The 24,320-nt window shown below is 38.2% G+C and overlaps 1 protein-coding gene across 2 annotated transcripts in view; it reads right to left on the reverse strand.

Annotated features, from left to right (window-relative positions):
- The window catches only part of kansl1a (KAT8 regulatory NSL complex subunit 1a), a 41,285-nt gene that overhangs the window by 10,913 nt on the left and 6,052 nt on the right, over nucleotides 1-24,320 (reverse strand). Inside the window, exons 3-5 of one of the 2 annotated variants that reach the window (XM_052103444.1) lie at nucleotides 1,375-1,516; nucleotides 1,144-1,289; nucleotides 869-1,001 (exon numbers count right to left, since the gene is read on the reverse strand). In XM_052103444.1, coding sequence (XP_051959404.1) covers nucleotides 869-1,001; nucleotides 1,144-1,289; nucleotides 1,375-1,516 — 421 coding nt within the window. Of the gene's footprint in view, nucleotides 1-868; nucleotides 1,005-1,143; nucleotides 1,290-1,374; nucleotides 1,517-24,320 lie in introns of both variants that reach the window. The other variant, XM_052103443.1, reaches the window with a different exon arrangement.

Genomic DNA, 24,320 nt, shown 5'->3' on the forward strand with positions numbered 1-24,320 from the left:
AGCATTTAAGAATATTTCAGCTCTGTAGGTCCATACAATACAAGTAAATGGTGACCAAAAATGTGAAGCTCCAAAAAGCACATAAGTGCAGCATACAAGTAATCAATAAACTCTAGTGCCTTAATCAAAGTCTTCTGAAGTGATCCAGTTGTTTTTTTCACTGTGCATCTTGCCATTGCAGTCTCTCAGCATAATCATGAATTTAAGCTCGATTACACTTCCTAGTGCTTGATACATGCATAGTGCTAGGAAGTGTAATTGAGCTTGAATTCATGAATGAAGGAGACAAAATGTTTTTGTTATTTTTTGGTCTTTTTTCAGCCAAAACCAATTGGATCACTTCAGAAGACATGGATTAAAACACTGGACTACTTTTATGCTGCTTTTGTGCCTTTTGGATCTTTAAAGTTTTGGACACCATTCAGTTGAATTGTATGGACCTACAGAACTTAGATATTCTTCTAAAAATCTTTGTGTTCAGCAGAAGAAAAAAAGTCAAAATCTTGTATGCATGAGGTGAGTAAATGAGAGAATTTTAATTTTTGGTTGAACTATGCCTTTAAATTGTATACGTATATATTGGCAACTGCTCTATGGATATTGCATTGGTCATTTAAAAAAGCATATCGGTTGACAACTAATTCTGAGGACAAATATTTTTGTATAGTGACCACTGAACTGTATATTCGGCCACTGTCCCTGGCAACCAATCTCCTACACAGTGCTAGTTTGTAGGTGTCTAGTATCACTTAACTGTCTCTTCTCATATTATCAAATAATTTAAATTCAAATCAATGTCAAACTGCCAAGATCACAAAATTAAGACCCCTCCTCTGTGATCATCCTGTCTGGAACCCACAATACACACCTTGCTGTTTAGATTGTGGAAGGTGTTTGGGTGAATAAGACGTCGTCTTCTGCAGATGACCAGTGGCCGTGTTCGTGCAGCCGTAAAACTGTTGTCTGGACTTGAAGGGCATGTGTCTGACATTTCTGCAACGCTACTGAAATGAAAAAACATCTAGTCTGAACTTTTTATGATAATGATTGACTAACTGTATATTATCCCTTGCTAGTAATGTTAATATAATTATTAAGTCTAACAATAAATATTAAAATGATCGAAGTGTGCATTGTACAAACCTAATCAAGATGCCTTTCTCAGATCTGTCTGTCAAATGAGATTGGGATTCTGTTGAATTCTGGGATGTCAGGACATCCTCTTTTGTCTCGGTCATGTTTGTTGTTTTCTGGCAGGAAGGGGTGGAGTCTCCAAGCTCTACAGGACCCTGTAGAGAGCACCCATACAGAAATAGCATTAATAAAAAAATTAAAATCACAAAAAATCAATTTACAAGGATATGTTGCACTGACCTTGCTGGTACGGAGTTGGCGGTAGATGTCAACCTGCTGTCGGATGCGGTACTCCAGATCTGATATCTGAGCCTGTAGCCACGTCCAGTGACTGATGATTGAGGCTCTCTCCCGTGCAAACAGCCCCTCTGCTCTTCTCCATCTAAAACAAGTCAACAATCCTGTTAGACATGCTGAAGTCAGTTATGCAACTGATGGTGTGTTTACTTCTGCAGTCAGATAAACTGTGAAATATGCAGAAACTGACAATGACGGCAGTAAAAACAAACACCAAACATGCTGGATTGTTCTCTGTGACTCTTACAGCAATAATGGTCTTGATATAGAGGACAAGAATTCCCTTTCTACTGTAATGACGATGCATAACACAAAGAGGGCGCCGTTAGTCCCTGATTTAGTAGAGAAGAGGACAGCAACCCATTTTAGTAACAAAGCTGTCTCTTGACTGGTTTTGCTTCAGAACCCAGATTTTACATTGGACATCATGTTTATAGCAAAACTGTTCATTGAACAAAAGTAAACAAAAGTTGAAAATTAACAATTGTGTACATACATAAACAGCAGCTGCTGTCTTTATAGTTTGAGTTTTTGCATTCTAAATGAGTTTCCAGCAGCCAACAATTCACTGCACAATACACATTGCGCTTGGCACAAAACCATGTTTAATCTTGTTTCAAGAGAACCTGATTTTAATGTAGTTTGGGTCGTTTCGTCATAAATTGTCAGTTTCATGAACCGCACTTTCAATCAAATTCTATGGTATTTTGTGTACAGTGACGTCAATAGAAAAAGATATGGGAAGTATTTTCACCTTCCTTTTTAAAAGACGAACACAATTGTTCTTTCTGTATAGAGATATTTCCTATTGAGACAGGATGCTGAGGGGGGACATAATAAAAGGGCTTGTTTTAAAGAGTCAACAGAGTGCAACAGTCTGGTTACACATGTAAAAACCCCATTAATTTTCTCCACAGTCTTGCAGGTGTTTAACGATTACTTGCAAACCTATATAAACACCTTACCTACCGTAAGAGATGAGGTTGTTAATCGATGGTATGTGCTTCCTGACTAAGCTATCAGTCAGTGATAATTATTCATTTTCATTTTTTATGATTGTATAAATGTGAAATTGCTGCTGAAGAACTACTCTACCCATGATCCTAAGAAATCAACCAATAAAAGAATTCAAGCAAAAAAATCATGGCAAATAAAGTTCAGCAGTAAGTACACACCCTTGTACCTTCGTCTTCACCAATTTTCAAACAATGATATTATGCTAAATAGCACACAAGCATACAAAATAATAGGTGTTTAAAATGGTGTCTTTAAATATCAATGTTCTTGAGCAGTGTAGTATTGTGACTAGACATGAAACTGGTTGTTCGTGTTGGTCTTTTAGGATTTCATCATGTTAAATATACTCTGTAGTGTGAGCTGTTCACCCCTCCACAAAAAGCACACCACCCTCACATGGCAAAAGTCCCTCTCAGCACATTCCCAGAGTATACACAGAGCACGCCCTCACTCGCAGTGGAGGTCGGATTCACCCACTTGAAACTTGGCAAGTCATTGTTAAATAAGATAAATTGAGGGGAAATTCACATCTGCACATTGAAGCCCTATGAACCATCACCAAACATGGTATTATCTACATTATTATACCTGGCTCTATGTAATTCTTGTTTCTTATTGATCAAGCACTGCATCCTACAGTCGAATATGTTTATATATTTGACAAGCCAATAAATAGAAGGTGACCTTGAGCCCCGCTTCACACAAATTGACTAATTTATTCATGCTAATTAATTGTGACATGATGATCGGAAGCATTTTTGTTGTTATTCATCCAGATCACTGTCTATCCATCTACGTTTTGCATGGTGGGAGAAAGAGCAACAAATCCCCTACTCTGCCGGCTGTGAAGTGAATCATCTCATAATTGTGTTTTTATAAATCATGTTTGGCTGATGGAGGGAGTACAAAGACAGTCATTTAGCATGAATGTTCTGCTGCCTTTGTTCTTGGTTTTCCAACTGTAGGACAGAGGGGCTTATGTGCCGTTCTTCACGCAAACCAAACAGCACAAAATACAAGTCAACTGACACGCTGGCATATCAGTGTTTTATATGGAGCAGTTCCTGTCATTTTTCACTCATTCAGAGACAAGGTTACACCATATTTGAGGTTAAAGAGAGAAAGCAAGCAGTTACAAAAGGGAGGGACTGTGGCTGTGTTTCAAAACCTAGTGTGCTCTCTTACTGTTTACTGCCTAGATTTGCAGCACCCAAAGTGAAATGGAACGCACTTCATAGGCTACAATTCTGCACTGTACGTGTGGCCCACAAAATTGCCCTACTTGTGTGAAGCACAAGGGAGACTCAACTCACAATTGATTCCAATTGAATTTTGAATAAGCATTTTGCTAAGCTAACACAAATGACCGAATCAATTTTTGATGGCAAATTGTTTAAAAACCAACAATAATCAGGGGACATTTTTTCTTGTCAAAATGGTGTGGAAAAACACATTGGGCAACTAGCCTACAACTCGTGCTGTGTCTGAAAGAAAACGTCTCTTGGACAATTACTTCGAATTGGGTGACAATGACAGTAGAGTTACAATTTGTAAGCTTTGCACTGATGGAATTATACAAGGTGGAAGAACCTTAAAAATGTTAACACAACTTAGTTGATTACACAAAAAAATAACAGCATACAGGTCTGAAATGACATGAGGGTAAGTAAATTTCAGAATTTTCATTTTTGGGCGAACTACACCTTTGTGTACATGTTTCATGTATGCTTAAAGCACAAGAAAGTGTAATCAAAAGGCAATGCAGATGGCAAGATTTATAGTGAAAATGGAGTGACATTTTGGTCCGTTTCTCAGACAAAGTTGATTGTATCACTCAGGAGACATGGTTGATTGAAAGTTGACTTGCATCGTAAGGACAAAAACACCTCATATCACAATCAAAATAACTTTGTGTTCCACAGTAGAAAGTTAGTTATGAGTTTGAGATGGCATAAGGGTGAGTAAATAAAGAGAGGTATAATTTTTTGGTTAACTACATTGCATTGAGAAAATATTCAGACCCCATAATTTCTTCACATTTTGTATGTTGCAGCTTCTTAAATTGTATTTATTTTTTTCACATCAACCTACAATCCATACCCCCATAATGACAAATCAAAAAACAGATTTTTGATAGCTTTGCAAATGTATTAAAAAGAAATATCACATTGACATAAGACTTCAGACACTTTGCTATGACACTTCAAATTGAGCTCAGGTGCATCCCATTTCCCTGGATCATCTTTGAGATGCTTCTACACTTTGATTGGAGTCCAACGGTGACTAATTCAATTGACTGGACATGGTTTGGAAAGGCACACAATTGTTTATATTAGGTCTCACAGCTGAAAATGCATATCGGAGTAAAAACCAAGCCCTGAGGTCAAAGGAATGGCCTGCAGAGCTCAGAGACAGGATTGTGTCGAGGCACAGATCTGGGGAAGGCTACAAATAATTCTGCTGCATTGAAGGTTCCAAAGAACAGAGTGGCCTCCAAAATTCTTAAATGGAAGTTTGGAACAATCAGGACTCTTCCTATCCTAGAAGGGCCTTGGTAAGAGAGGTGACAAAGAACCCGGTGGTCACTCTGGTTGAGCTCCAGAGATCATGTGTGGAGATGAGATAAACTTGCAGAAGGACAACCATCACTGCAACACTCTGGACTTTATGGCAGAGTGGCCAGACGGAAGCCTCTCCTCAGAGCAAGACATGCAAAAAAGCACCTTAAAGTCTCTCAGACTATGAGAAACAAGATTTTTTTGGTCTGATGAAATGAAGATTGAACTGTTTGGCCCCAAATCAAAGCATCATGTCTGGAGGAAACCAGGGACCGCTCACCACCTGCGCAGTACCATCCCAACCGTGAAGCATGGTGGTGGTAGCATCATGCTGTGGTGTTGCATTTCAGCGGCAGGGACTGGGGACTGGTCAGGGTTGTAGGAAAGCTGAACGCAGCAAAATACAGAGACATTCTTAATGAACCTCAGACTGGGCTGAAGGTTCACCTTCCAACAGGACAATGATCCTAAGCACACAGCTAAGACAATGCAAGAGTGGCTTATGGACAACTCTCTGTGAATGTCCTAAAGTGGACCAGCCAGATCCCAGACTTGAACCCAATCGAACATCTCTGTAGAGACCTGTAAATGGATGTCCACCAACAGTCCCCATCCAACCTGACAGATCTTGAGAGGATCTGCAGAGAAGAATGGAAGAAAATCCCCAAATCCAGGTGTGCAAAGCTTGTTGCATCATACCCCAAAAGACTTGAGGCTGTAATTGTTGCCAAAAGTGCTTCAACTATGTACTGCATTACGGGTCTGAATACTTATGTGAATGTGATGAGATAGAGACAGCCATTAATGTCTAAACCGCTGGCAACAAAAGTGAGTACACTCCTAAGTGAAAATGTCCAAATTGGGCCCAAAGTGTCAATATTTTGTGTGGCCACCATTATTGAATGAACTGTAGCTCCCCATTGCCGGCAGCACTCATGCAGCCCCAGACCATGACACTACCACCACCATGCTTGACAGTAGGAAAGACAAACTTGTCTTGTCCTCACCTGGTTGCCACCACACACCCTTGACACCATCTGAACCAAATAAGTTTATCTTGGTCTCATCAGACCACAGGGCCTGGTTCCAGTAATCCATGTCCTTAGTCTGCTTGTCTTCAGCAAACTGTTTGTGGGCTTTCTTGTGCATCATCTTTAGAAGAGGCTTCCTTCTTGGACGACAGCCATGCAAACCAATTTGATGCAGTGTGCGGCGTATGGTCTGAGCACTGACAGGCTGACCCCCCACCCCTTCAACCTCTGCAGCAATGCTGGCAGCACTCATATGTCTATTTCCCAAAGACAACCTCTGGATATGACGCAGAGCACGTGCACTCAACTTCTTTGGTTGACCATGGCGAGGCCTGTTCTGAGTGGAACCTGTCCTGTTAAACCGCTGTATGGTCTTGGCCACCGTGCTGCAGCTCAGTGTCAGGGTCTTAGCATCTTCTTATAGCCTAGGGCATCTTTATGTAGAGCAAAAATTCTTTTTTTCAGATCCTCAGAGAGTTCTTTGCCATGAGGTGCCACGTTGAACTTCCAGTGACCAGTATGAGGGAGTGTGAGAGCGATGACACCCAAACACACCTGCTCCCCATTCACACCTGAGACCTTGAAACACTAACGAGTCACATGACACCGGGAAGGGAAAATGGCTAATTGGGCCCAATTTGGACATTTCACTTAGGAGTGTACTCACTTTTGTTGCCAGCGGTTTAGACATTAATGGCTGTTTGTTGAGTTATTTTGAGGGGACAGCAAATTTACACTGTTATACAAGCTGTACATCACTTTACATTGTAGCAAGTGTCATTTCTTCAGTGTTGTCACAGGAAAAGATATAATCAAATATTTACAAAAGTGTGAGGGGTGTACTCACTTTTATGTGTGTGTGTGTGTGTGTGTACATATATATATGTATGTGTGTGTATATATGTATGTGTGTGTGTGTATATATATATATATATATATATATATACACACACTACACACACAGGTGAAACTCAAAAATTTGAATATCGTGCAAAAGTTCATTAATTTCAGTAATTCAACTTAAAAGGTGAAACTAATATATTATATAGACTCATTACAAGCAAAGTAAGATATTTCAAGCCTTTATTTGATATAATTTTTATGATTATGGCTTACAGCTTATGAAAACCCCAACAAATTCAGAATCTCAGAAAATTAGAATATTGTGAAAAGGTTCAGTATTGTAGGCTCAAAGTGTCACACTCTAATCAGCTAATTAATCCAAAACACCTGCAAAGGGTTCCTGAGCCTTTAAATGGTCTCTCAGTCTGGTTCAGTTGAATTCACAATCATGGGGAAGACTGCTGACCTGACAGTTGTGCAGAAAACCATCTTTGACACCCTGATGTCAATGATGGTTCCTTCCACAAGGAGGGAAAGCCTCAAAAGGTAATTGTAAAAGAAGTTGGATGTTCTCAAAGTGCTGTATCAAAGCACATTAATAGAAAGTTAAGTGGAAGGGAAAAGTGTGGAAGAAAAAGGTGCACAAGCAGCAGGGATGACCGTAGCCTGGAGAGGATTGTCAGGAAAAGGCCATTCAAATGTGTGGGGGAGCTTCACAAGGAGAGGACTGAGGCAGGAGTTACTGCATCAAGAGCCACCACACACAGACGGGTCCTGGACATGGGCTTCAAATGTCGTATTCCTCTTGTCAAGCCGCTCCTGAACAACAAACAACGTCTGTTTTCTGATGAGAGCAAATTTTGCATCTCATTTGGAAACCAAGGTCCCAGAGTCTGGGGAAGAATGGAGTGGCACACAATCCAAGATGCTTGAAGTCCAGTGTGAAGTTTCCACAGTCTGTGTTGGTTTGGGGAGCCATGTCATCAGCTGGTGTTGGTCCACTGTGCTTTATTAAGTCCAGAGTCAACGCAGCCGTCTACCGGGACATTTTAGAGCACTTCATGCTTCCTTCAGCAGACAAGCTTTATGGAGATGCTGACTTCATTTTCCAGCAGGACTTGGCACCTGCCCACACTGTCAAAAGTACCAAAACCTGGTTCAATGACCATGGTATTACTGTGCTTGATTGGCCAGCAAACTCGCCTGACCTGAACTCCATAGAGAATCTATGGGGCATTGCCAAGAGAAAGATGAGAGACATGAGACCAAACAATGCAGAAGAGCTGAAGGCCGCTATTGAAGCATCTTGGTCTTCCATAACACCTCAGCAGTGCCACAGGCTGATAGCATCCATGCCACGCCGCATTGATGCAGTAATTAATGCAAAAGGGGCCCAAACCAAGTACTGAGTACATATGCATGATTATACTTTTCAGAGGGCCGACATTTCTGTATTTAAAATCCTTTTTTTTTTATTGATTTCATGTAATATTGTAATTTGCTGAGATTCTGAATTTGGGGTTTTCATAAGCTGTAAGTCATAATCATCAAAATTATATCAAATAAAGGCTTGAAATATCTTACTTTGCTTGTAATGAGTCTATATAATATATTAGTTTCACCTTTTAAGTTGAATTACTGAAATTAATGAACTATATACTAATTTTTGAGTTTCACCTGTGTGTATATATATATATATATATATATATATATATATATATATATATATATATATATATATATACACACACACACATATATATATACACACATACACACACATTTGCAAAGTTATCAAAAATCAGTTTTTTGCTTTGTCATTATGGGGTATGGAGTGTTGATTGATGTGAAAAAGTAGTGGTTCTCCACCCAGTTCCTTGAGGCCCTCTAACACTGCACATTTTGTATATCCCTATAAAAATGAAGGGGTCTGAAAACTTTTCTTAATGAACTTTATTTCTTTAAACCTCAACACAGCAAGTAATATCAGATTGTTATAGCTAAAGCAGAGGTTTCAGCAGCTAAATAGGCCAGGTTTCATCATTCAGAATTAAGATAACGTGAGAACATACACAAAATTCAGAAATCTTTCCAATTTAATGAGTCTAAACGGAGGCTATTTAGAGTTCAGTTAATGTGATTTAAAGCGTCATGAACCCCCCATAGTGAGTGTTAACATGACTCTAAATTGATAAAGTCACTTACCAACCTTGTCTGTGTAAAGTTATCCATTGACTACTTGAATATCGCAAATTCATTTTCCTTAACTCATTTGTCTTCCATGAGCAGCGCTGAGGATCTGGTTTTATGGTGCAAAAACACTGCGAAGCAATACGAGAATCTCGGAAGCTTGTCAGACCAGTTTGTGTGTTAAACTTTCACCGCTTGTTTTTGTAATGTGAAATTATCAAAAAATGATGTAGACTCAGAGTTTATATTTGTGCATCACCCTCATGTTGTCAGTATTGATATGTAAAGTTTACGGTTATTTAAAAAAAAAAAAATGGATTTTTGTTTTATGGATATTGTTCTTTTAATTTTTTCCCAAGAGACAAGCATATTTTGTTGAAGTTATCTTATTTTAAATCCTAACTACTCAAAAATGCCCATCCCTAATTTCAGTACCATTTTCATAACGACGTAATGGCGATTTGATCTAATATTTAATTTTTCTTAAAATGTTGTACATTTATGTAGCTTATAAATGTCCTGGAAATTATCAAATGTATTTTGAGAAAAAATATTTATGTCATTATCAATTTTGTTCAATGTGATTATATCTAAAATATTTCAATAACTGTCCAGTGATTGAAAGGATAGCATTTGGGGTAAAAAGCCCCCACTGTTGCCTCCTATTAAACTCAAAATTAATATCAAATTATATTTGATATAAACATTTTCTAAAGTGGGCTCACACTGAATGATCCAATCACAATGGAGATTAATTTGTTAATAGAATGCTTGAGATTGAAACGAACAAGAAATTATTCACCTTTTTCAGTAGTTATTTTGAGTAAGCATTACTAAAAAAAGCATCTCGTCTCAAAAGTATTTACATACGTTAACAAATTGTCCACTATAACTTTTGCCCCGGTATGTACATTATATTACTATTTAACTTGAGTCATTACGTGATCAAGCAAGCAAAGATGAGAGCAAGAGTGGAACAGATGCATGAAGTGCGGGAGAAACAGAGGAATGTGAGATGGTTACACTTGGCAGAGAAATGCAGAGGAATTATGGAGGAAAGACGGTGGAGGAATGAAAGAGGAAAAGAAAAAGAAACAGAAAGCCTTAGAAAGTGAGATAGGAAAGGGTTACGTAACACAAGTGGGTTCGGCTCAGACCGCGGGAATGGGAGGAGGAATAAAGCAAGGAGGATGGTGAAGAACAGATGGAGAATCAAGGAGAAAGAAGTGACGGGAGGAGACAAAAATAACAAACTTTTTTTTTTAACGTTCTAACTACACAGTTAGCCTCCACGACCAACATCCTAAAAATACAATTCTGCTGGAGGCACAAAGCCCAATTCAGGGATATTATGAATGATTAAACAGTTTTAATAAATGTTAAACACAATTGTAACTACAATGAATGCCACACAGTTCATGCTTGCATAACTGAATCTGGCTCTGAATTCCCATACGACACAATACACCGACACTGGTTCTTATCAGCCATAAAAGCACTTCCTTATTAGCTGCTTTTTTTTTTTCAAACACTGAGAAAAAAGGCCTCATCACTGAATGTGTGAGATTTCATACCTTCCCTTAACAAGCTCTGTGCAAACTATTTTTAAATCTATTTAGGGTGTGTTTTTATAAACAGTGGACTTCATTAATTTAACACAAGCAAAACGATTAACACAGAAATTTGTTCTGCTCGTGTTTCATGATTTAGGCCCAATAACATATATTCCCAAGACACCCAATAGAATAATAAAGAACAGCATCTTCGGAGAACTGGTCTCAGTTCTAAACACTTAAGCAAAAAGCTAATTCTTAACTCAAATGAAATGAAAAACTGAATTGTGAATGATGAAGCTTCAGAAGTTTTAACGGTACCACTTGGTAAAATGTTAGCTGTGCAAAGCTTACAAATTGCAACTCTGCTGTCATTGTCACCCTGAAGTAATTGCACACAAGAGACATTTCTTTCACACACAGCACAAGTTGTAGGCTAAAGGCCTAGATATACTTAATAGGAAATTCAAAGAACAAACAGGTATGACGTCATTTAGCACAAACTCTGGCCAAAAAGGTGTTTAGCAGAACTACTAATCGACTGCTAAACACCTTGCCACCATTGGTCCACATCATCGGTACGCGTGACCTGAAGCTCCACTTACTACTTCAATTACGTCTTTCAGTCAGTATTCAGAATGAACACATCGGCGTGCAGTTATTAGCAAGCTGGTGCAAATTTACCTACATCAGTACGATCGTTCACGTAGAGACATTTTCAAAGAATGTGATTTTTTATTTGTTTATTTAGTCTACAAAAGGACGCAAATCTTCACAAATACTCTCATGTGCCCATTCACTCATGTGCCACTTGCAGCGAAAGCCATTCACAAATCTGCCTAAAGATATGCCTCTATTATCATTTTTTTGTCTGCATTTTGCTAATTATTTCTCTTTTATTGAGTGTAACCGGCGCATATTATGGCCGCATATAGCATGTTAGGGCATTACCGTCATGAATTCAGAATGTAAACAAGACAAATTAAACAATTTCTACTGCATATATATTCCTTTAAATCATCATCGAGTTGTTAAAACAACTTTTACTGACCTCATGTGAATTCTACTCATTGAATGAGGCATTGATAACATATTTTAATTTCACATTAGTTGAGGTTTTACTGAGCATCCTCACATTTAAATGTACTTCTAAACACCTCCCACAGCAGTGTGGCGGTTGTCTGAATGTTCACAAACAGCATACCGTTGTTCAGCTGTTTAGAACAGAACGAAGAACTTCTACGGAAGTATATCGGAGCCTTAATTCTGACATGTTTTGCCGTCCCCTTCTGATAATCCCCCCAATAATCAGGCTGATCATGTGCTGTTCTGATAAGCTGCTTGGATGATTAACAGAAGTTTTATCTCCCTGTTGAGTTGAGCCTTGTCTTTTAAATCTTCTTACTGAATTTATTAGGCCTACATTTTGTTTGAAATAATTAGTTACTATAATACAATTGTAGGCCTAATATATTTCTGTAATTTCTTAATGCAAGATATAATGACCATTATTATTATTATCATCAGGGCCTGAAATTTGGCGTGGGATTGCTGGTTTTGCGCACATATTTAATAAATCCTGCATGTTCCATGCTCAGAATGTGGGGATTTGCCACATTATTTTATTCATTTTAACATGTAGCTGAGAACTGGTATACCAATCCATACAGATGAACAAATCAAATCAATAATTTTGTCTTTGTATCAAACTGTAACTCCACGATCTGATTGAATAATTCAGGTCTTCTGCGCTTCTCCCTCTCTCTCAAACGCATGTAGAGTTTAGTGCGAGCGCAGTGATGAAGAGCATATTAACGTAAACTAGGATGTTACAGATCTATAAACCGGTTCATACGACATGAGAAAGGCATTGTACTGACTCTCTCTTCAAGTGAGCAATGTGTTAAAACTATTGCTCCAAGTATTAAATAAACACATTGTATGCAACCAGAACTGCTCAGCTGCAGGGTGAAGAGAAACAGTTAAACAGCTATTAGGCGATATCTCATCTCTCTAGAGCAGTTTTAATAAATATTAAATGTACATAAACAATAATAATATAGTAATATTAATACTATCATATTAATCATATAGGCTACATAATAAGAAACTGTTATCAATCTGTCTTTAATACACATTATATAAGCAAGCTTCTCTCGAGATTTAATTGGTTAAAAACGTATTCATTTTGTCAACATTAAAATGACATTTTTAATGCATCTGTTTGGCATTAACTTGTACTCAACGTGATTGTTCACACAAACATGAAAATTCTGTCATCACTTACTCACCTTTGTGTTGTTGCAAACCTGTATGACTTTTTTTCTATTAAACTTAAAAGGAGATGTGAGGGAGATTGTTTATTTCAGACATCATTCACTTTTATTGTATGTAAAGAAAGATGCAGTGGCTGTGAATGGTGACTGAGACATACTGCCGTAAATCTCCTTTGATGTTCTACGCTCTACGGAAGAGGCTAATTTATGCATACTTGAGGGCAAATAATGACAGAGATTTATTTTTTGGGTGAAACATGTAGTAAGCGGGTAGTTAAGTATTTAAAGTATCTGCCAAGAGCAAGAACATAATGTAAATCACGCATGATTGCATCGCTTTTCCCAGCAAGATGCGACTTGCTGGACTGAAGAGAAAGGCTGTAATGTAGACTGTATCCCATCTGAATAAAAATAAAAAGGTATGCAGTGAGAAAAGTAGCCCCTGCATAATAGTTAGTTGAGATTGTTGTAAAATGGCAGATGTTTTAGTATTACAAATACTAAAAAGTTTAATTGAAAGCTTCCAATAATGTGTGCAGAGGGTGGGGTGTTTTGATATCAATGTCCCGGTATGAAGTTTAAATTCATCCTGATTACTTTAACTGCAGTCAGAGGTCAACAAGCAGCAGTTCCTCATACTCCAATTTCCTAACTCTCAACAGACCACAGGATGATGTAATAAACATGTGCTGTGAAAGATTAGTCAAACAATACTTTAAAGGATGACACAGGGCTTAAAATCAACAGCCATGAAAGTGGACACTTACTGTATTTAGAGAGGGCACAACAGGACAATCGTGTATTCAGCACACAAGCAACTGAGATGATTTGGAAATGTGTGATAGCACAGCTTGGTGAAACTGAGGCATGTTTCAGTGCCATCAAATTTGACATCCAAAAATCTCTATTCACGGATGCCTGATTATTTAGGTCAAAGGTGCAAAGCCAACACAGCAAGCTGTTAAATGGATCTTTTTAATGCCGTTTCCATTAATAATCAACCTACAAATCTAACACTAAAAATCTAACATCCACTATCTCCTTAAATACTGAATCAGTAAGCTACTTTACATGCACAATCTTACACTGATTATGCTTTAAAAGCCGTCAACGTGCAAGGTCATGTAAACGCCTTTAACTGTGTTCAGGTAACACTTAATAATATTTTATTTGTTAAAATTAATGCAGTTGATATCATGAACTAAGAATGAACATTTTTACGGCATTTTTTAATCTTGGTTAACATTAGTTTATAAAAATACAAATGTTTATTGTTAGTTCATGTTAACTCATACATTAATGCATACAACTTTTAATTAAAAATAAAATAATTATTAGTGTAAGTTGAAATTAACATTAACCAAGATTATTAAACACTGTATTCATAAGTAGTTCATTTTTAGTTCATGGTAGCTAATGCAGTTAAATAAAGAAACCATATTGTAAAGTGTTCTTTTATCTTGAAATAGTCATAAGCAGTTTAAGCATGAACCGTAGATCGGCATTCGAATCGGCACACACCAATTTTTGCCCATTACCCCAATTTCACTCTGCATGTAAACATCGGTGTTCTTACCAGCTTGTTTTGATGTCAAAAGCAGAGAATAATAGTTGTCCGATTTTTTTAATACACTGATTTTTTGGTAGTTTTAAGCGCATTAGTGTGCATGTTAACACAATTAGATAAATATGAGAAGTACGACAAAATAGAATTGTTCATTGAGCATTACTGAAAGGCAATTTCATTTGAGAACTAGAAAATCTTGATTAATTATGCACACAGGTAACCAACACAGTTTTTATTTCCTTTTCCATATTACACATATAGGAGTATTGGCCAAAATTATTGACAGATGGATAATAGTTTATTTTTTTTATATTTGCTGATCTACTGATAAATGGGCCTGTCTGGTAGGTCTCTAAAAAATAGCAACTAACAATGCTATTACACTGTGTTCAACAAAAAACAAGTGTTCAAGTAAATTCACATAACATTTCAAAGCATTGTTTACATATGCTTAAGTGAGATGCGTCACAGAAATTCTTGATATGTAGCATTTTAAGCTAAATCACTATAATTGTTATTAAAATATTCATAATGCAGTAATATAAATTTTTATTAGAGATGTCATAAAATATCTTATTGATCGGCACATTATTTTAGCAATATATTTGAGGCATTGTTATACTCAAATTAGCCGACATTTAAATTAGAATCCTAATTTGCATGCTTACCGATTCATTCAGTTGGCATTCTGTTTAAAGAGCCCATATTATACTAATTTACATGTTCATAATTTTACTTTGGGGGTTTACTAGAATAGGTTTACATGCTTTAATGTTCAAAAAACACATAATTTTTCTCATACTTCTCATTTCTTTCCCCCACTCTTCTATGGCGTTATATATGTGCCTCATTCCTGAGCAGGTAATTGTAAGTTTTGAGCACAGAGAACTATATTTTGCAAGCACATTGCATTATATTTTGAACAGAAATTAACATTCGCAAATAAAAAAATCGTTTGAGCAAAGAAAAAACGATTCCGTGCTCAATAAATGTATTTGCTATTATCCATATTAACATGCAATAATAACCCTCTCACGCAGTTTACTCAGGTGCTCTCACAAATTTATTCTCTGCGCTCTGTCAAGTCCTCTCTCTCTCTCGCTCAACCTCTTAATTCTGTGCGCGCTCAACTCTTGACACACGCGCGCTCAACTCTGACACAGCGCTCAACTCTTGACACACGCGCGCCAACTCTTGACACACGCGCTCAACTCTTGACACACGCGGCTCAACTCTTGACACACGCGCTCAACTCTTGACACACACGCGTGCGCTCAACTCTTGACACACACGCGTGCGCTCAACTCTTGACACACACGCGCGCTCAACTCTTGACACACACGCGCGCTCAACTTGCAACAGCGTTACAAGTGTGCCACAAAATCAACCAATCGGAAAAGTAAAGGTCAATTGTGATTGGCTGTTGGTCTCCAATCACCACGCAGCACAAAGATGACGAAACATTTATTTTATGGATAGATGTCTTCTCTAGCCACCGTCAAACATGACAGAGTCAAATGGTGAAAACTGCAACAATATGCCACAACGTCAGGTGAGTTAGTAATTTCTAGTTTTATGATGTTATGGTTTTCTATGCCTTTGATGAAACCCTGCTATTATCTACGGAAGCGTATTGCATTCACTTGAGAAAAAAAAAATCTACTCTGTTTTTCTGAATTAACGACTTAATTATCTCAGAATTACGAGATAATTTTTCATGGAAAAACGTTTTTGCTCTGTTTTTCTGAATTAACGACTTAATTTTTCATGGAAAAAAAAAGTTTTTGCTCTGTTTTTCTGAATTAACGACTTAATTATCTCAGAATTACGAGATAATTTTTCATTAAATAAATATTTTGTTCTGTTTTTCTGAATTAATGAGATCCCTCAAAATCCTGCCAGGAGCTCTATTTTAAACTTGGCCTTCAATACAAAGACATTAGTGTCTATGACATTTGTAATACTGTCATGGCTGAGACACGCTTTGATCTTCCAAAGGACACTAATTACACGAGAACTACCGGAATTCTAGAACTACTAGAATGGTCATAGTGGTCATTCTGACCGTTCATACTAGACTGTACCAAATGTCATGTCATATTTACATTCGAAACTTCTATTGAGGTTTTAGAATGAAGCTTCTAATGTCTGTCGTCATATTTTATGGCGTCATCACCCTAAAAATGTATTGAATAAAATAGAATAATATGGATCAAATGGAGCCCAAGCCGAACGCAGATAGTCCTACATTATACGATTTTTTTTGTAATATATAATAGTGCTAGACTATATAAATACATAGGCCTATATATTATACATTAGCTGCTAGACTGCCCCGGAAGGTGCGTGCCTCGCTTTGTGTACAGCAAGTTTTTCACCACAGTGAAAATTTTTTCGAAAGTCTAAACGCCAACAAACATGGATTGAGGCGGAATATTTCGTTAGATAAAAACATGTTGTGAATTTTGGAAATTACTACATCTATCCTTTTTCAAAACATGTTGACTTTTGGACTTAACAACGCTCTGGAGTTATTGGAAATTGGAAACAATCCTATGCAGCCGCCACTGGAATCAAAATCCATGAATAAATTAATCTGTTATATTAATAATAAACACCAGGACACGAAATTTTTATTCTAATGAATGTGAAAATGTATTAGTTCATCGACAACCACAGAACTTGCTATTGTAGCTGATTACAGATACAAATTTGATTATTTATATTAAAACTTTTTTCCATGAAAAATTATCTCGTAATTCTGAGATAATTAAGTCGTTAATTCAGAAAAACAGAGTAGATTTTTTTTTCTCAAGTGAATGCAATACGCTTCCGTAGATAATAGCAGGGTTTCATCAAAGGCATAGAAAACCATAACATCATAAAACTAGAAATTACTAACTCACCTGACGTTGTGGCATATTGTTGCAGTTTTCACCATTTGACTCTGTCATGTTTGACGGTGGCTAGAGAAGACATCTATCCATAAAATAAATGTTTCGTCATCTTTGTGCTGCGTGGTGATTGGAGACCAACAGCCAATCACAATTGACCTTTACTTTTCCGATTGGTTGATTTTGTGGCACACTTGTAACGCTGTTGCAAGTTGAGCGAGGTGTGTGTAAAGTGTTGAGCGCGCGTGTGTCAAGAGTTGAGCACGCGTGTGTTTGAAGAGTTGAGCGCGCCTGTGTGTCAAGAGTTGAGCGCGCGTGTGTCAAGAGTTGAGCGCGCCTGTGTTTGAAGAGTTGAGCGCGCCTGTGTGTCAAGAGTTGAGCGCGCCTGTGTGTCAAGAGTTGAGCGCGCCTGTGTGTCAAGAGTTGAGCGCGCCTGTGTGTCAAGAGTTGAGCGCGCCTGTGTGTCAAGAGTTGAGCGCGCCTGTGTGTCAAGAGTTGAGCGCGCGTGTGTCAAGAGTTGAGCGCGCGTGTGTGTCAAGAGTTGAGCGCCTGTGTGTCAAGAGTTGAGCGCCTGTGTGTCAAGAGTTGAGCCGCCTGTGTGTCAAGAGTTGAGCGCGCTGTGTGTCAAGAGTTGAGCGCGCCTGTGTGTCAAGAGTTGAGCGCGCCTGTGTGTCAAGAGTTGAGCGCGCCTGTGTGTCAAGAGTTGAGCGCCTGTGTGTCAAGAGTTGAGCGCGCGTGTGTCAAGAGTTGAGCGCGCACAAAATTAAGAGGTTGAGCGAGCGAGAGAGAGAGAGGGACTTGACAGAGCGCAGAGAATAAATTTGTGAGAGCACCTGAGTAAACTGCGTGAGAGGGTTATTATTGCACGTTAATATGGATAATAGCAAATACATTTATTGGAGCACGGAATCGTTTTTTCTTTGCTCAAACGATTTTTTTATTTGCGATTGTTAATTTCTGTTCAAAATATAATGCAATGTGCTTGCAAAATATAGTTCTCTGTGCTCAAAACTTACAATTACTCGCTCAGGAATGAGGCACATATATAACGCCATACTCTTCATACTCTAGCCGAAATGCTCTGATATTCGGTCTCTTTAAAAGCCCCCTTTCAGAAAAGACCAGTCTGCTCTGATTGGTCAGCTGGCCTAGTTTGTTGCAATTGGTCAACAACATAGTGTGTGTTGGAAATTTAACGCCCCTTTCTATAACCAAGTTTCAGCTCCCCAGTCTTCCTGAGCAGCTGTAAACACTACTGTAACTATGGTAGCAACTATTTTTGCTGTACCAGTTCGAGTCCGATAATTAAATAATGAAAGTTTGGAAGAACAAGCTGATCGACCCGAAGCACCTTCGCAAGCACAACATTTCACAGTAAGTTTTAATTTAGTATCTTTATACAAGTACATTGTTGATTATTGTGAACCTAACAAAGCTTCAAGTAAAAGACACATAGTCCATCTAAGTTAGTCATCTTTTGCTGGAATGGGGATAGCCAAACTTTTATGATATGAACGGAGAACAGAGCAGACTGTTCGGACTAACGTAGAACTCCTGGTTAGTGAACAAGTTAGCTGTGGACTACCGTTGGCGGCCTTAACATTACAGCTTGTATTTGGATAATTATATCAAACTCTTGAGATCGACCATTTTGTAACAGTTTTAGGTAAAAGCTTGCCCACAGCTGAATAGCAAACCCTTACCAAAACAATAACATTACATAGCAAGTTAGCTGAGCACTACCGTGGATTGCATATGTAAAATGTAATAAAAATTTGTCAAAGTAAATCCTTCTCCACACTTGATCAATATTCATGATAGTAAGAATGACAAACAATCAGCATAATTCTACACAATTGTAGGTAAAAGTGGGCCTGCAGCTAATTAGCAAAACTATTTCAACACAATAATATTAGCTAGCAGGTTAGCAGAGGCCTACAGCTGTGCACTAGGTGACCACCGTAACTACAACACAAAACTCTGCAATTGAACTCTCTGTAGCAGATAAATCCACAAATAATCAGGCCTACATACAGGCTGTGATCCTAAATCACAAGATTGTCCCAACAAAGTGGGAACTGCACCATCTTTCAGGGGTAACCGACTTGAAAATCCGGCATTGGTTGTGGTTGTATTGCTGAGGAATAGTGAAGTACTTCAATTCGTCTGCCTTTGGGAGTCCAAACAAAGAGGTTTTGCTTTCGCAGTGAAGAAAACAGCATCTTCTCGACATGGCAACAATACTAACCTGAGTATTGAGTATTTGAGGGTGGGACAAAGTAGCCCTTAGGGATGTAACGATATTGACGATATCGCGCTATCGCGGTGGTAAACGTGTCTCGATATCGTCGTGGTTGGGTTACAATATTAAAAGGACAGGTGTCCGTCAAAAAGCAAGAGGATTAAACAGTCCCGCGGAACAAATCATTGTTAACTACATAGACCATGATCCTTTGCGCTGCGTCGTCACAACAACCATTGTTAAGCCAATAGGATTGCACGCTACACGCTGTCCACACAAGCTCACAGCAAGCCAGCAGGGCTGACAGCGATACTTGTAAGGATGAAAACAACAACCCCGAAGTTGAGATTGTGCCAGCCCCTGCAGCTTTTAAATCAGATGTCTGGAAACATTTTGGTTTCGCTGTGTCAAAAAACGCAAAAGGAGAGAAGGTGGTGGACAGACAATGGACTATTTTGATCTTTCTGATGAAAAACATGAACATAAGCTAAATGATAGGTCAGTGTTTTTTTAAAAGGCTTTTTGACTTACTATTTTATTTAAGTTTAAGTTATGTTCCTAAATACCAGTTTTAAAAGGCTGCTTTTATTTGCCTTGCGCACAAACCTGACTTAACTTGATCTCTGTTTGCACTTAAAGGGAATTCCCTATTGTTTACAATTGTTCTAGTTGCTTCTTAACTTGAACATTGCACAGAAGAATCAGTTATGCAACCAAATATTACTATACAGAATATTGATGTTCCTGACTACAACTTGCACTTTAAAAGCACTATGTGATCAGCGTTTTATGTTGTCATGATCCATAAATACAACAATAAATTGCCTGTTGACTGGCAAAAGCAGAATAAATGTCAGTATTTTTTCGCTATTATCATCACAAACACTATCGTGAGCTATTTAACAATACCGTGAGCTTTTCCACAATATCGCAATAAATATCGTACCGTGAGGTCAATATCGAAATTGTATCGTACCGTGAGATTTTGATATCGTTACATCCCTAGTAGCCCTTAGGCGCATTATGCAAATGGTGTTACATAGTGATGTAGACAGATTATGGATGAAATGGCTGGACTAAAATACAGCCATTTCTTGTAGTTCTTGAGCCGTGCTGTCTATGGGAGAGAATAACTCCCTTTTGCCTGGACTTTGTGCTTTGCAAATTTGCAGACCTTTTACATGCACAAAGAGCTATGTTACAAACTAAAGGAAAGGTCAAATCTAGAGATGCACCGATTGCAATTTTCTTGGCCGATTTCGATTTCCGATTTTTTGCAAGTGTGACCTGCCGATACAGATTTCTATTTTCTTTCTAAGAACTATTATTGACCACATATACAAACAAAATCTACCTTTCTTCAATGCTAAATTTTATTTTCATAATAAAATAAATTATTAAACATTACAATTTCCCCCAAACTGCACTAAGTTACAGGATCTTCTCTCACTTAAACAACTCTCAAAATAAAGTGCTCTGTGACTAGAAAGAGGTAGAAATAACAATTAACTGCAAATGAGTTGCTTTATATAACAGATGTCATTTTCCACTATTTTTATAAAATGGACCTTTTTCTCTTTATTACTCGTCTAACAAAACAATTCCAAAGATCTGAAAAACTGAAGTGTCCAATACGCTCAACTTACGTTAGATGTCCAAATATCAGTTGTAAAACTGAGCACTGCTTTGGGAATGGCTTGCATACCTGTCAACACTCCCGTTTTTCCCGGGAGTCTCCAGTTTTGTTATTTCTCCCAAAAAAACTCCCGTAATTTGTATGGCCACGTTATATGAATAATCAAATCAATATATTATTCCAAGGTGGTCCAGTTGCCAGATCTTGAATGAAACACAACCTACTCACATAATCGACACATCATACACATTACAAATCATTTGTGACCTCAACCTGGCAACCTACAACCCATTTGCGCTGTTGATATCTGCGCAGGCAGTAGACGCGGGATGTTAAATAAAGCATCACTGATAGATGGGAGAAGACTCAGCTGGTGCTCCGGTGAAAAAAAACAAAATATACATGTACATTTAACAACAGCTGGATGGAAGAATTAAATTTCATATCCCGAAGCCATAGACAATGCCCACACCTTTTGCAATGTGTGTCGCACTTATTTTAATATCGGACACGGTGGAAACATTACGTTAAATCACAACGGCACAATTTGTATGTATTTAGCCTGCCTCTGCCATCCAGCACCCCCCTTCTCCTCTCCCGGATTTGTGTACCCAAATGTTGACAGATAACAGGCTGCGTGTGTTACATGACACGAGATTAAACAACTCGGGCAACGCGACGTCGGAAAGTACCTCCTACTCCTTATCGAGGAAATGTATCCGATTTTCAACTATGGAGAACAACTGGTCATCCAGGGCCATGAATTCCATAATTTTCCTCGTAATTGCTTTGGTATTTTCGCTGCTCATTCCAAGGAATGATAGGAGAGGCTGCTGACTTGTGGCTGGCTCTGAGCTCTGGTTAGCTTTAGCTGCTTTCACTTTTTAGCTTCTTTTTTAAAATGGGCATTTTCAGCTGGGTGATGGTGTTATAAATGTCTAATTAGGTTTGTTGATCTGAAAGTTATTGTGGTGGTTCTCCCGCGGTTTACTTTGGCCTTAGAATTATTACACATTTCGAACTTAATGTATTCTTCACTCACACAGTGAAGATCTTCCATGCCAATGACATGTTTACATGCTGTGACGTTATTGCCTGTGCCGCTGGCAACAAAACGGACCGGCTTGGAATCGGTAAGACGTGAGGCTGACCGGCCGGTTACCGTTCCGGGTTGAGCATGTGGAAAATCGGCTAATTCCGGTCCCTGGCCAGTCGATCGGTGCATCTCTAGTAAAATCCCAAAAACCATAATAGGACCTCTTTAACCATTTGGGTCAAATTTGCGCTATGTCCCAAGTAGTTTGAGCCCAGATCCCAAGTAGTGGTCAACCAATATGTTTTTTTGTTTTTTTAATAGCTGATATCCAGAGAGCAGGGTGGCCAATATAATGCCCATATATCACACAATTTAATATAGTAAAATAACAAACATAAAATTGCTAAGAATTTTTTTTTAAATAATCTCGCATTCTTGAAATTATTGACAGGCGTTGTCTGTATCTAAATGGTGATTGGCTTTTTTTACCAGTAATACGGAACTTCCTTTCTACATCCGATGACCGCTGGGCGCTAGAGCCTCTTGGTTAGGCACTCCAATTTCTCCCATTCATTTTAATAGAAGTGGCCCATCTCTGCTAAATAGTCTCTGATCCAGTGCAAGCAGCAATCACCTAACAGTTTAAACAGCCTGGATCACCTGCTTGAATTGTCACGTACAGACCCACATGATTTGTGATTAATTTGCTTTTGAAGAAAACGCTGGATTTTCGTGAGGTTCGTGAATTACATCCGCTTAAACGAGATATCTGCATATGGTATATAATAGAAGTTTTATTGATATTTGCCTTTTATCATTAGAAAAGAAAGTTAAAAGTTACATAGAACTGCTGAGGAAAGGCTGATACATGCTTGAGGTAAATAATGCTGGAACTGTTTAGGTTTTGTAAGGTTTGTGTATTACATCTGTTTTAACGAGATATGTGCATATTTGCAGACAGTATATGATATTAGTTTTAATGATATTTTCCTTTTTATCATTAGACAAGTTAAAAGTTACAGGGAACTGTTGAGGAGAGAGAGAAAGAATGAAACAGGCAAACGCTTTAACATTATGAGCTCAAAAGCATCTGCCACGGCTCTGATATTTGGACCGTTTAAATGAAACGTATTATTATAGTAACACATTGGCACATAAAACAAAATGAACCATGACTGGTTGTTTACATTTCACATGCAAGTAGGCAATTCTCTGTGCCTCGTGAAACAAATCAGCCAAACGGGAAAATATATCAGCCGATGCGATAATTAAAAATGTCAGAAAATCAGCTTATTTGTCGGCCTCAGCGATATATCATTTGACTACTAATTCCAAGCCTATAATTTGTGTCAAATAGCAAATATATTTTAAATGGACTCATCCATTTACTTGTCATTCTCTAGCCGAAATAATAATGCTTCTGTAGTTCAGAGCTCACAATGTCCAAACTGTTGTTCTGTGCTCTTAATACACAAGCAAACAGAATGTAGGAACAAATAATTCCACATGAAAGTGAAACTGCTCAATTTAAAGCTCCTTAAGCTATGGTTTTCTTTGATTTTAACATTAACCAAAACAACAGGGTTCTCTAGTTCACCTTCTCCCTTTTCACTCACAATGAATCAGGCTCTCCCCCAGGGGCCAAACAGGAAATGTAATCTTACTTATGTTAAGTCCACAGCCAAGGAGGACATCTGAAATGACTTCAGAATAGTGTACATTATGACAACAAGATCTATGATCTCACTGTACAAACAAGGCTAGAGTGGAAATTAACAGTGACTCTTTACAAGGTTCAGGGCATGAACACACAGGCCTGGAGTCACAAACATGCCCCCCCGCTCCCGTGGGGCACTAAAAACTGCTTTTTTTAAAAACTCATATGAAGAGTACCTCATTGGTTCGTGATAGTAAAGCTGTACAGGGTGTGATGAGACTAAAGACCTAGTATACTTCGGTTTTGCTCATACTGTAACTGTCTACGTGCAGCTTAGAATTTCTACACACTAGGACATGTGGGCTTGATGCCGCACAAGTCAGAAAAGC

This window comes from Xyrauchen texanus, chromosome 33 (genome assembly GCF_025860055.1).
Source record: "Xyrauchen texanus isolate HMW12.3.18 chromosome 33, RBS_HiC_50CHRs, whole genome shotgun sequence".
In the NCBI taxonomy this organism is placed as follows: Eukaryota; Metazoa; Chordata; class Actinopteri; order Cypriniformes; family Catostomidae; genus Xyrauchen; species Xyrauchen texanus.